Raw genomic sequence first — 14,954 nt, 5'->3', positions numbered from 1 at the left:
CTGAGAGAAGTATGAGCTTGGAAGCAAGATAAGTTTGATTACACACATGTAAAATGTCTATGAGTTATCCAAATAGAGATGATGTACCAACAGTTGGATATACAAAAGTCTGGAATCCAGAGGCAGCAGTATCTTGGTCCAACTAGCACTGGGGCATGACTTTGGCTCTCATTTTGACGATTTATCCTCCCTTTCATCCTACTCATTTTTCACGCCAGGTTCTCCAACGTGAGCCACATAATATCCTTTTAATAAGCCCTTTTCTCGTTAAATCAGCCAGAACTTCTATTACTTATGATAAAGAACCTTAACTGACATAATTACTGAATCAGGAAAAGAAGTTGGATTGATTGATTGATTTTTTTTTTTTTTTTGCGATGGCATCTCACTGTCACCCAGGCTGCAATGCAGTGGAGTGATCATAGCTCACTGTAGCCTTGAAATCCTGGCCTTAAGCAATCCTTCTGCCTCTGCCTCCCAAGTAGCTAGAACTACAGGTGTGTGCCACCACATCCAGCTAACATTTCTTTTCTTTTTTGTTTTTAAGAGATGGGGTCTTGCTATGTTGCCCAGGCTTGTATCAAACTCCTGGCCTCAGGCAATCTTCCACCCCAGCCTCCCGAGTCACTAGGATTACAGGTGTAAGCCACCATGCCTGGCAGAAGTAAGCTTTAAACTGTGAATGAATAAAACTTTATTGAAAGGAACATAAATAATACATAAAAGTAAGATGGGAGGATAGCTTGAGGCCAGGAGTTTGAGGCCAGCCTGGGCAACATGGCAAGATTCCATCTCTTAAAAAAAAATCATAAAAGATTTATGTATAGTACATTTTACTTTAGCATTATTTATAGTAGCATATAGTATACTTTATTATTTATGAAAAGGAACTAATGATAAAATCCTAATTGCTCCTAAGTTGTATGTATTAGCAAAGCCATCTATTTCCACAGAATAGACAAAACCAAACCACAACTCAGTATACAGCTACTGAGCTGACCCATAAATAATCATTAAAATTTTCAAGTTTCCCCAGGTTTCTACTTTCTATTAGCACTTTAAATCCTTAGAAATTGATGACATTCTGACTTCCAAGAAAACTCAATTTTATCACGAGGTCAAAAATAACAAAAATTCCAAATTAGTACTTGAAATTAACGAGATGTTACTCTATTATAAGAATGAATTAAATGTTAGAAAAGTGAGACTATATCTGTGCTCTGTCATCATACTGGAACACATCACTATTACATCTATGAGTTTCCTGAGCACAGAGGGATTTAAATTCTCATAGTTATAACTAATAGAGAAAAATTACACCCTCTGATATATTGCTTTTAAAATCTATGCTGTGAGTTAGCTTAATGTTCCATAAAGCTATAAGATAACAGGTACTAAGAGAAAAGGTCCTGAGAATTAAAAAAGTAGAAGATAATGTATACATGAAAGGTAGAAAAGCCTAGTATATTATAAATGAATACTGATGATGTTAAATGAAAAATCGGTAATTTTTGTTAAATAACCTTTTCCTGATTATAAGATATACAATCACAGAAAATACAGGAAACTATAAAAGAATTCTCTCCCCAAATTCTACCATCCAGAGATCACCACTATTAACATTTTGTTATATTTACTTCCAGTCTTTTTTCCCCATGTGCATGCGCGTGTGTGTGTGTGTGTGTATATATATATATTTTCTTGATCCTTAGTATGTGACCTGTTTTTATATATACATATATATATGATTCTGTGTGTGTAAACAAAAGCAAGACCACACTAAATACCATTTTTATATCTTGCTTTTTCAATTTGATAAAAAATATATATTTTAATTTGATAAATATATATATTTTTCCCTATTAAATATTCTTCAAAGGTATTATTTTATAAAAACATCTGTTTAAGATTCCATCATATAGGCCGGGCGCAGTGGCTCACGTCTGTAATCCTAGCACTCTGGGAGGTCGAGGCAGCAGGATCATTTGAGCTCAGGAGTTTGAAACTAGCCTGAGCAAGAGCAAGACCCCATCTCTACTAAAAATAGAAAGAAATTAGCTGGACAACTAAAAATATATAGAAAAAATTAGCCGGGCATGGTGGCACATGCCTGTAGTCCCAGCTACTCGGGAGGCTGAGGCAGCAGGATCACTTGAGCCCAGGAGTTTGAGGTTGCTGTGAGCTAGGCTGATGCCACGGCACTTTAGCCATGGTGACAGAGCGGGACTCTGCCTCAAAAAAAAAAGATTCCATCATATAAATGTGCCTACTGGTACATTATAACTTTTCACTACTATAAATAATTCTAACATAAACAGTAGGATACATAAATCTTTGAATTCCTGAACTTAGAGACCTTGTTTAGAAAGCACTTAAATGCTAACAAAATAGATATGACTCAATAATGCCACTTGATTCTGAATTTAAATAAAAGGAGAAACATGCATGAAATAAAAATTATAAGCACAATTCAATTCAAAGGAATGTTTATCAAACCTAATCTGCAAGTTTCTTTCATGAATCAAATGAGTTTCTCAATATTCAGTACTGCTATCAGCACGTTATACATGAGAGGATCATCTATCATTAATTTATATTATGTGAAAATATTCAGCATAACTAAAAACGTGAACTTTTTAAAGGTTTGTAAAAACTCAAACCTATTTTCACATAATGCCAAAGTATTTCAAACCAAGATTGCCATAAATAACGTCTTTATCATGCATGGATTAATTTAAATAACTGTGTCTACACACACAAAGTTAAACATGGCTTTCCTGACAGTCTACTACCAAAGTAAAGAGAATCTTAGAAATGTACAGGGGATCACAAAAAGTAGGGCTTAGTTTTAACCACTTCTAAAAAGCAGCAGAGCTAATAGAAAAAAGCATGATACTAAATTAAAAATAAAAAATACTACTAAGAAATAAAAAGAGGTAGTGACATTAAAAAGTGATCCCCTGGGAAAATTTACCACAGTTAAATTTGAAGGCTATTTTTTGTTCCTAATAGTACAATGATTTGAAAAAATTTTTTGCCTTATGTTTGATTAAATTTAGACTTAAAAACTATCAACTATTCACTTCATAAACAAACAGGAGTAAATATTTTTAAAAATGTTTCTGTCCTCACACTCATCTATTTTTGTGTCAAGTTATCAGAAATATGACAATACCATTATATCTATACCCTCAAGAGTCTGATTTAAGAAGCCTTATAAGGATCATAAGTCCTAGTGCATTCTGGCTCTAAAAAAGTATATTATTCACAAGAAACATACTTCCATTCATTACAGGCAAAGACACTGAGTTGGCAGAAAACCTGCTTATTAACTATCAACAATTCAAATATTTGAGCAAATGTTTGTACCTGCCTTTATTAACTCACCCATCAGAATATACCCTCATACAAATAGTATTTTAAAACTACAACAAAATGTTGTTACAGATTAAGTACCTCTAATCTGAAAATCTAAAATTTGAAATGCTCCAAAATCTGAAACTTTCTGAGTTCCAGCATGATGCCCAAAGAAAATACTCTTTGGAGCATTTCAGATTTTGGATTTTCAGATTAGGGATGCTGAAACAGTGAGTATAATGCAAATATTCCAAAATTTGAAAAAAGTCTGAAATCTGAAACATTTCTGGGTCCCAAGCATTTTGGATAAAGGACACTCAACTTGTATAATATGTAATATAATAAGAATATACTTCACTTTTAATAATGGTCAAATTTCTTATTTTGTACATAAGAAGTATAAAGTACAAACAGCCCTGTATCTAAGCCTATAGACTAAAACAGCCTTAAAAACCTCCAATTCAAATCTCACTGCAGTTGATTAAGTGAGACTATCCAAACCCTGTTGTCCAGAAATCTACTTCTGTCAAATCATCGATTTGGATTTGGAAATGTTTTATTATAGAGATTTTATACTGTCATACCATATGTTGGAGTAGGATTTGTACTGTATCATAACAGGAACTATGACTTAACAGTACCTTAGCGGGCAAACAAATTCTGCAGAGCCAAAAACACTTTATTTGTAGCGATACAGAGTTGAAAAGGCTGTATATGAATGTGTTATCTACCCATGATGGCAAATTTCACTAACATAAATCTACCATAAAGACAGTAATCTGTTTTCATCTCTAATAAAAGAATTGCTGGCAAATATTTTAATCATTATGACTTATACCACTGTGGAATTTCAATTATGAAATACTTTTTAGTGACAATCAGATACAAATCCCACAATAACCAATATTCTCACAAAAACAAGATAGAAGGGGTACAGATCAGTTCTGAATAGGACTGTCCTGTTTATCTCACCAGATTGATCAGCCTTCTCATTGCATGTTCATGAGAGCAAACACATTCACAAGGATCGAATCCACCTTCTGCCATGATTACCCAGCTTGATTTTACTTGACTGTTTAAATCTAGGAGGAAAGAAAAAAATATCATAAGACTACTATTCAGAGTTACTCTTTCTCTTGAGCTATGACAAATTCATGTTATATAGATTCATAATAGTTTTCTTAAACTATGTATAGTTCATATTTATTAATGACCCATATCTATGCATTACTAATCCTATATGAATTATAAATTTATCATATGAATTTTGAATCTATACAAGTAATTGGCTACCCCTTCTGCCATCAGACCAATTTCCTATAAATGCAGATGTCTTCAGATGCTCTAAACTAGCGCCCCTACCTGTGAATGATGCTGAAGATGCTAGAGCCTACTCTGCTTAATTACTCAATTATTTCCTTCTTTTTTTTCTGAGACAGAATTTCACTCTGTTGCCCCAGCTAGAGAGCAGTAGTGTCATCACAGCTCACTGCAACCTCCAATTCCTGAGCTCAGGGGATCCTCCTGCCTCAGTCCCCCAAGTAGCTGGGACTACAAGTCCAAGACACCATACCAGCTAACTTTTTTTATTTTTAGTAGAGATGGGGGTCTTGTTCTTGCTTAGGTGGGTCTTGAACTCCTGACCTCAAGTGATCCTTCCACCTCAGCCTCTCAGAGTGCTAGGATTACAGGGGTGAGCCACCCTGCCCGGCCCTTAATTCTTTAAGTGCTCAAACATTTAAAGTACGCTTAACACCCCCCCCCCCCCCAAGAAAGCCATATAAAAAGAAAAAATGAGGTATCTGAAATGATACCAAGGTTTACAGGGGGAAATTAATGACAGTAGCTAGGAAATAGCTGGGTAGATTCCAAAAAATAAAGAAAACAAGTGAGAGGCCAAATGGAGTGCTGGCAATCAGATTTATAAAACAATTTTTTAAAAGCTGGACAAAATACATGAAACAATCATTTTCAAGACATTGGACATCAGGCAACAAGGAATAGAGATTCCTGAGAGATAGAGAAAAAAATGATGTAAACCCTATCCAGTTTACTTCCTGGAGAAATTTCTAGGCCCAAATGCAAGAAGGAGAAACCCAGACCATAGCCCAGGGGTATTCCTGAGTTGGGGAGAAAGAGTTAGAAAATGATTATATTAAGCAGAGACATGAAAGATGTTTAAAACACCCAACTGGGCTTGTAGAGAGGAAAACCATAATGCTTGAGATGAAAAATATACTAGATAGGTTTAATAGCATATTAGACATTACAAAAGAAAATATTACTGAACTTGAAAACATAATAAAAACTATCAAAGATGAAATAACAGGAAAAGAAGAGTGAATACATGAGTAGTCCCAGGTACTCAGAAGACTGAAGCAGGAGGATCCCTTGAGCCCAGGAGTTCAAGACCAGCCCAGGCAATATTGCGAGATCCAGTCTCTAAAACACAAACAAACAAAACATGAATAGGGCATTAATGAGCGTGGGACAACTTCAAATGGTCTGATATATGTGAATTGTGTATACCTTTGTCAAAACTTATCAAATTGTACATTTAAATGTGCATAGTTTATTGCTTTGTCAATTATATCACAATGAGTGAAATTAATGCTCATTATAGCAATAAGAGTAAAAAAACACTTTGGTTAAAAAATGAAATAGATCAATACAACAATTCATAAATTAGGCTAAAGGAACTTCATTCATTCATTCAAAAATATTTAGCACTTGTGCTAGGTTTATTAGAAATATAAAAGTGAGGCCGGGCGCGGTGGCTCACGCCTGTAATCCTAGCACTCTGGGAGGCCGAGGTGGGCGGATCGTTTGAGCTCAGGAGTTCGAGACCAGCCTGAGCAAGAGCGAGACCCCATCTCTACTAAAAATAGAAAGAAATTATATGGACAGCTAAAAATATATATAGAAAAAATTAGCCGGGCATGGTGGTGCATGCCTGTAGTCCCAGCTACTTGGGAGGCTGAGACAGGAGTATCGCTTGAGCCCAGGAGTTTGAGGTTGCTGTGAGCTAGGCTGACGCCACGGCACTCACTCTAGCCTGGGCAACAGAGTGAGACTCTGTCTCAAAAAAAAAAAAAAAAGAAATATAAAAGTGAGCAAAAACTGATATGGTCCTTACCCTAATGGTGTTCATATTCTAATGGTAGGGAGAGACAGTAATCTAAATATTTTTGAAATTATAAGTAGAAACTAATAAATACTATAAAAGATAAATGGACTAAGAGTGAAAAGACAATCCATAAAATGACAGAAAATATTTGCAAATTACTTATCTGATAAGGATTTAATATCCAGAATACACAAAAGAACTCTTACAACTCAGTAACAAAAAGACAACCCAATTTAAAAATGGCAAAGGACTTGAATAGACTTTTCTCCAAAGAAAATATACAAATGATCAGTAAATATATGAAAAATACTCAATGTCAGTAATCATTAGGGAGATGCAAATCAAAACCACAATGAGATACAACTACTAGTATGGCTACAATAAAAAAAAAAAAAAAAACAGAAAATAAGTGATGTGGAGATATTGGAACCCTGATATCACTGGTGGGAATGTAAAATGGCACAGCTGTTGTGGAAAACAGTTTGACATTTCTCAAAAAGTTAAACAGAACTATCACATGATCCAGCAATTCCACTCCTAGGTATATAACCAAAAGATTTGAAAACAGGGACGCTGATAGTTGTCTGCCAAATATTCACAGCAGCATTATATGCAATAGCCAAAAGGTGGAAACAACCCAAGTGTCTATCAACTGATAAGTGGATAAAGAAAATGAAGTATATGCATACAATGGAATATTATTTAGCTGTAAAATGGAATGAAGTTGTGATACATGCTACAACGTGGATGAACCTTGAAAACATTAATCCAAAATAAACCAGATAAAAAAAGGCAAATATTGTTTGATTCCATTTATATGAAATTTCTAGAATAGGCAAATTCATAGAGACAGGCTGGACTGAGAGATGTGAGTAGAGGCCCTGGAAGAGTGGGAGCCAGGTGAGGGGGCAGAGGTGAGGGAAGCAGGGCAGCTGTGGAGAAGGGGGAAGGAAGGGTGGAGGCTCAGACTGAGGTGGCTGGAAGAAGGCGTGGGTGGATGGCGGCGCATACACCTCACAGACCACCACCTTTACCACCAACCTGGACCCAAGGCCAGGTGGCTAATAAGTAAAAATTAGGGGCAGGGAAGGAAAGGCTGTTTTATGTTTCATGCTCTTGAGAAAGTAAAATGTCAATGCCTGATCCAAATACCTTATGACCAAAACCTCAATCCCTTTCCAACTACTGCAGGTAGACAGTGAACATTCTGAAGATAAGATGCAGGGGCAATGTTTTCCTGTTGCCAGTTTGACTCAGCCACGGGGCTGGGGAGAGAAGTCAGCTCCCGGGTTACGGTGTTCCCAGGCTGCAGGGCTGGGAGCCGCTGGGGGACGCAGCTAGCAGCTAGCGGACAGACGAACGGGGCAGCACTTTCAAATCCCAACATGGCCCAGGGAATGGGTGGGGCGATGGCATCTGTAATCATTGATCCCCCTTTTCTATCAGCGTGTTAAGAGTGGATGCCATGGCCGGGCGCGGTGGCTCACGCCTGTAATCCTAGCACTCTGGGAGGCCGAGGTGGGTGGATCGCTCAAGGTCAGGAGTTCGAGACCAGCCTGAGCAAGAGTGAGACCCCGTCTCTACTAAAAATAGAAAGAAATTATATGGAAAACTAAAATATATATATACAAAAAAATTAGCCGGGCATGGTGGTGCATGCCTGTAGTCCCAGCTACTCGGGAGGCTGAGGCAGGAGGATCGCCTGAGCCCAGGAGTTTGAGGTTGCTGTGAGCTAGGCTGACGCCACGGCACTCACTCTAGCCCGGGCAACAGAGTGAGACTCTGTCTCAAAAAAAAAAAAAAAAAAAAGAGTGGATGCCATTAGGTATCTTGGCAACTGATTTTTCCCGGACTTGTATTTTACTTGATTACAAAGGTGGAGGCATTATCCTAATATTTTAAAATTCAAGCAACAGTGAAGTGTTTAAAGTAGAAACATAAAATTATGAATGGAAGTCTCCCCCCTCCCCCATTATTTTGAAGGTTTGAAACAGCTGTAAAGAAAGGGAAGTGAAAAGGATTCCTCCAGAGGAGCAATTCACTCCTGCAACCCACTGTTTCCTAATGCTTTCAAGGCTTGAGTCAGTGTGAACATCTGGGTATAGGTGAGAGCTCCCACCAGCAGCAGCACTTAGGCCACTGTGACCCTCCCCTGAATCCCCATTTGTCCTAGACAGCAAATCATTTTATAATGGTCATTAGTATCCTCACTCATGATGGCAAGCACTGTATTTTTAATCCAGTAGGTCACATGTGCAGGGGTTAATCACTGCAATGTATTCCTCTTTGTCACTTTTTCTCTGAGAGCTGGGTGAAAAGGTATGTAGAACCAACTGTACACATACATCAAAAATGTTTTGCACAAACTTTCTAAAGAAAGACCTTATAGCATTGTACACAGAGGGAAAAAATTGGCCCTGTAATTGCTCTTGTCGGCAACTAAACAGACTGTTGAAGTTTAGATTATTTTTTCCACTCCAGTCTATCTGCTCTAAATGCCACAGATACTAAGTAAATGGACTTAACTCTTGAAATCAGGTTGGCTAAGCCATCAACTCTCAAAGAAGGTTTGCAGGAAATGTGAACAGTAAATACAAACACTGTGGGGTTTTTTTTAATATTTAACTCAATAACTTAGCTATTCAAATATGGGAAATAATCACAAGTTTTTTTGGTTTTTTTGAGACAGAGTCTCGCTCTGTTGCCTGGACTAGAGTGCCGTGGCGTCAGCCTAGCTCAAAGCAACCTCAAACTCCTGGGCTTAAGCTATCCTCCTGCCTCGGCCTCCCGAGTAGCTGGGACTACAGGCATGTGCCACCATGCCCGGCTAAGTTTTTCTATATATATTTTTAGTTGCCCAGATGATTTCTTTCTATTTTTAGTAGACACAGGGTCTCGTTCTTGCTCAGGATGGTCTCGAACTCCTGACCTAGAGCAATCTACCCGCCTCGGCCTCCCAGAGTGCTAAGATTACAGGCGTGAGCCACCGCGCCCGGCCAATCACAAGTAGTATTCTCACATTGAAATAACAAGATAAAATGACTGAATACTGACTCCTGCCCTCCAACAGCACTACACCCAGCCCTTTCTTCCCATGCTTAGTAAGAAAGTGTACAGTTTGTTTATAAAGTGAGGAGCCCCATTCTTAGAAGAGCTTGGGGATACATCTATCTCATTACTTTAAAGCCATACCATATATGGAACCCAATGCCTCATGAACTTTTAAGCTTCCATGGGGAATTGAAGGGCAATGTTTCTAATGGCACCAGTCTCAACTACCACATGGCTCACTTTCAAAATTAAAATCACCAGAATGGAACTTCTCAAACCATCAACGTACTGTGCATTCATTAGCCACATCCTTCCCAAACACTTTCAAAAATAACATAAATTTTTGACTTACCCATGGTTTCACAAAAATTGCTCTATAAAAAAATATGAAAGATAATCACAAGCCAAAATGTGCATTTGAAAGACTGAGAATGTACCTTCACAATAGGAAAAAACCCAATTAAGTGTCAAAATGAAATGTCAGAGATATCAACTGTCAAACTTAGTACTCAAGGAAATCAGACATTTCATACTTAATGACTTAATGACCTAATGAATATAACTTATGTAGATAAAGTTCACTCTTGAAAGCCTGTTTCTCAACTGTCTTTTCAAATTATCCAAAAGGGGAAAAACGGCTCGGACTGCTGGAGTGGATATAAGCAAGTGTCTAATACAAATACTGATCCATCTTTCCTCCCTATCTGTACCTCACCAGGTCAATGTGTGGGTTAAACTGAAAAGATATTTTGCTAAGATTTTTAAAGAAGAAATTCAAATACCAAAATGCCCAGTACCTATCCAGTTCTGTAGCTGCTGAACATGGAAATTTAAGAAAGCATTAACACACTGACTTTTACAAAGAAAGGGAGACTTGTTTATATCACTGTATTACCTATCAAAATTATAAAACATGGCTCTTTTTAATCCATTTAGTAAAATTAGACTCCACCACCCACCTCCAAAAAACAGCATCTTGAGGGCAGGAATCTATCCTAGTCATCACTGTCTGCAAACACCTCCCCCTTACTGCTTCAGCTACAGCACTTACTGAATAAATATTTACTGAATTCCTGACAATGTTTATTTTCTCTGTATCTATATATGCCAGTAATGAGAATTTTAAATTATACTTCAGTCCTAATTAGCCTCCAGTAAAATGAGAAAATATATTTATAAATGGGACATTCCTTAATAGTGCTATGCTTCTGTGGAACTTTCTCCATGTAGACTTGAGCCGTTTTAAGTACTTTTCAATTTTCAGTTAATAGTTTCCATTTTAAAATCACCAGGGTTGGCCAGGCGTGGTAGCTCATGCCTGTAATCCTAACACTCTGGGAGGCCGAGGTGGGTGGATCACTCAAGGTCAGGAGTTCGAGACCAGCCTGAGCAACAGCAAGACCCCGTTTCTACTAAAAAAAAAAAATAGAAAGGAATTATCTGCCGAACTAAAAATATATAGAAAAAATTAGCCGCGCATGGTCGTGCATGCCTGTAGTCTCAGCTACTCAGGAGGCTGAGGCAGGAGGATCGCTTGAACCCAGGAGTTTGAGGTTGCTGTGAGATAGGCTGATGCCATACTCTAGCCCGGGCAACAGAGTGAGACTCTGTCTCAAAAAAAAAAAAAAAAAAAAAAAAAAAAAAATCACCAGAGTTTTTTTGGAAAATAGAATGGACACAGTTCTCTTTTGGTTAGGATCTGAGAACAAATGTCAATACAAACCAGGAGCTAAGCACTGGAGCAAAAAACCGTAACCAATCCCTCCCCACCTGTAAATCCCTTGGTCTCCAGGGATATTAAGAAGCTGTTCTATCCTGGGCAAGACAGAAGAGGGTTATTGAATCAGAATTTTGGTAAATCTGCTATGAAGATGCCTTTGACATAAACCAATATAGAACAATACTTTCACCTTTCATGTATCATAGAGTTGTTTACCTCCTTAACATATATCCCTAATGTTAGAGAACAATGTTAATACCAAAGACATGGGCTTGATCCTTGAGGACAACCAGCTTCATTAATTGCTTCTCTAAAATGTGCAACATGTCACAAAAGGCCTAAGTCCTGAAAACATGAACAGTGTGCTAAAAAAAATTCAAAATTCAAAATAATCTAGGGGGAGTGAGGGAAGTAGATTTAGGCATAGATGAAATAAAATTGAACATAAGATGAGTTGATAAATACTGAAGTTGGGTGATAAGCACTGGGGAGTTCCTATACCACTTTTTTTTTTTTTTTACTGTTTATAACAATATTTCTTTTGGTTTTATTTCAAAATATTAAGGAGGTACAAAGGTTTTTGTTAAATGGATACCTTGTATAAGATTTAAGTCAGGGCTGCTAGCGTACCCATCACCAGAATAGTGTTCACTGCACCTGATAGGTAAGTTTTTATACCTCACGCCCTCCCTCCCACTACTCTCTACCTTTTTGTTTTTTGAAATTTTCTATAATAAACAATTTATACGTTAGCATTTTTCTATTATAATTAATATTTATGACAGCAATCTGACTCCAAGTATATATTAAGCAATACAGTTTATAGGTGGCTTTTAAGGTACATTAAGGACAAAATAAGTACATACATCTGAAGCTCTCAAACCTATCCACTCCTAAACAAGTCTTAGCACAAAAAGACAGCGAATTGATGTACTCTGTATGTTGAGAAGGCAAAAGCAATTCCCCTTGTTCTGCAGATCCAGGTCATTTTCTCTCTTCACTACAGCTAACACAATGTTTCCTGGTAGAGTTTGGCAGTAATATAAGTCAGGCGAGTCATATTGTTTCTATATGTGGTGAGGGAATTTTCCAATGCTGTTAACCAATTTATCATTACTGTTAGAACCTTAAACACAACAGCTCATGCAAGTCTCTAAGAGACGGAGGAGTTAAAATAGCCACTAGAGTCTCTTAAATTTTTTTTAAATAGGTGAAACCCTAGGGAAAAGACAATTCTCAAAGAAGGCACTATCTATTTAATTTAAAAACATGAAAAGAGTCACCTCAACTAAGTCATCAGATAAATGCAAATTAAAATGAACTTCCACCTAAAAACAAAACACAAAAAAAGTACAATGAAAATTTTTTCATACATTGCTAGTCCTACAGTTAACTGCTACAATCCTCTGGAATGCAATTTGGCAATATGTATCAAGAACTATAAAAATATTCGTATCAATGCTATGCTACCTGTGATTTGCTTTAAAACACTCTAAGGGGGGAGGGGCCTTTCCCCCCATCCAGGAGGTCAAGCTTAACCTTCCTCCCTCACCTTGAGCATGGACTGGACTTAGTAACTCACTTCCAAAGACTAGAATACAGAAAGGAAGGTAACTTTACAGTGGAGAAACCTAGCAAACAGTACCTTAACCAAATGACCAAGGTAAATATTATTAGTGGGAAGTCATTTTGATATAATGCACTCTTCAATAATGATAAGAAGGGCACTTCACTTCTGTGGCATTCTTCCCAAAAACCCAAGTATAATCAAGAGAAAACTCTTCTGACAAACCCAAACATCAGGGAATTCTATGAAATATTAATACTTTTTTTTTTTTTTGAGACAGAGTCTCACTCTGTTGCCCAGGCTAGAGTGAGTGCCGTGGCGTCAGCCTAGCTCACAGCAACCTCAAACTCCTGGGCTCAAGCGATCCTCCTGCCTCAGCCTCCCGAGTAGCTGGGACTACAGGCATGCACCACCATGCCCGGCTAATTTTTTCTATATATATTTTTAGCTGTCCATATAATTTCTTTCTATTTTTTTAGTAGAGATGAGGTCTCGCTCTTGCTCAGGCTGGTCTCGAACTCCTGAGCTCAAACGATCCGCCCACCTCGGCCTCCCAGAGTGCTAGGATTACAGGCGTGAGCCACCACGCCCGGCAGAAATATTAATACTTAACCTGTACTCCTCAAAACTGTCAGAGACCAAAAACAAGGAAAGTCTAAAAAGCTGTCCCAGACCAGAGAAAGCTAAGGAAACATGAAGACTAAATGCAACACGGTGTTCTAAATGGGATCCTGGAACAGAAAAAGCACATGAGTGGGAAAATGGTGAAAGTAAGTCTGAGTTTAACTAGTGTTAACATAATGGTAAGGTACCAATGTTGGCTTCCTAGTTTTGACAAATGTACCCTGATACTGAATGTAAGATATTAACATTAGGGAAAGCTGGAGGAGCAGCATACAGGAATTCCTTGTATTATCTTTGTAACTTTTCTGTAAATTTAAATTTATTCCAAAATAAAAATGCTTACTTAAAAATTTAAAAATGGATGGGGGATTTTTAGGGCAGTGAAAGTATTCTGTATAATACTATAATGGTGGACACATGTCACTATACATTTGTCAAAACCCATAGGATGTACAACACCAAGAGTGAACCCTAATGTGAACTATGGACTTTCAGTGATAATAACTTTGCCTAGTTCACTAACTTAGGTTCAGTGGCTAACACATACTAACACTCTGATGCCTGCTGTCATTAGTGGGGAGGTTACGCACAGTGGGGTGTGAGGAATATATAACTCTGTATGCTCAATTTTGCTGTAAACCTAAATCTGCTCTAAAAAATAAAGTCTATTATTTAAAAAATAAAATAAAAAACTTAATGTGGGTATAAATGAAACAAGACTTGGCAGGAGTTAAACATTGTTGAAATTGGATCATGGGTATCTGAAGATCATAACACAAGTCTACTTTTGCGTATCTTTTTAAATCCTATAATAAAAAGTGTTTTTAAAAAATATATACGCTTAAAAATTACATCTCTATCAATCTGTCCTAAGGGAATGTATGAATTGTGGACTACTGAAAATTCAAAAAATTATAAAGAATTTAAATGTTAGAATAAGGAATCTAAATGTTAATAAATAAGTAGCTATGGTACATTCAACCAATGGAACATTATATGACGTAGTAACACAGTGTAGCGAGCAAAAGCAGTCTCTTGCTAACAGTATCTCTAGAACAGATTTGGCTTATTCTGGTATGCTATCCCACTGAAGACAGGGAAGGGAAATCCCTAAAAGGGTCGGTGGCTCACGCCTGTAATCCTAGCACTCTGGGAGTCTGAGGCGGAGGAATCACCTGAGGTCAGAAGTTCGAGAACAGCTCTGAGCAAGAGTGAGACCCTGTGTCTACTAAAATTAGAAAAAAGTTAGCCAGCTACTTGGGAGACTGAGGCAGGAGGATCGCGTGAGCCCAGAAGTTTGAGGTTGCAGTGACCTATGATCACACCACTGCACTCTAGTCGGAGCGACAGAGCAAGACTGTCTCAAAAAAAAAAAAAAAAAGAAGGATCTAGGTTGAGTCTATGCATGGCAATGAAACACGTAGGGTCTCTGCACACCTCTAGGTGTCTACAATCACAATTTTTTTTTTATTTCAAAGTACTAAGGGGGTACAAATGTTTTTGGTTGC

General features: G+C 37.6%; 1 protein-coding gene across 3 annotated transcripts in view; it reads right to left on the bottom strand.

Annotated features, from left to right (window-relative positions):
• The window catches only part of SMIM14 (small integral membrane protein 14), a 68,237-nt gene that overhangs the window by 34,124 nt on the left and 19,159 nt on the right, over nucleotides 1–14,954 (bottom strand). For all 3 annotated transcript variants that reach the window (XM_069494276.1, XM_069494274.1, XM_069494275.1), the window contains exon 2: nucleotides 4,330–4,439. In XM_069494276.1, coding sequence (XP_069350377.1) covers nucleotides 4,330–4,404 — 75 coding nt within the window. In that variant the 5' untranslated portion in view covers nucleotides 4,405–4,439. The remainder of the gene's footprint in view (nucleotides 1–4,329; nucleotides 4,440–14,954) is intronic.

The sequence above is a fragment of the Eulemur rufifrons genome, chromosome 19 (assembly GCF_041146395.1).
Source record: "Eulemur rufifrons isolate Redbay chromosome 19, OSU_ERuf_1, whole genome shotgun sequence".
Taxonomy (NCBI): Eukaryota; Metazoa; Chordata; class Mammalia; order Primates; family Lemuridae; genus Eulemur; species Eulemur rufifrons.
This window is presented reverse-complemented; position numbering and strand designations above follow the sequence as displayed.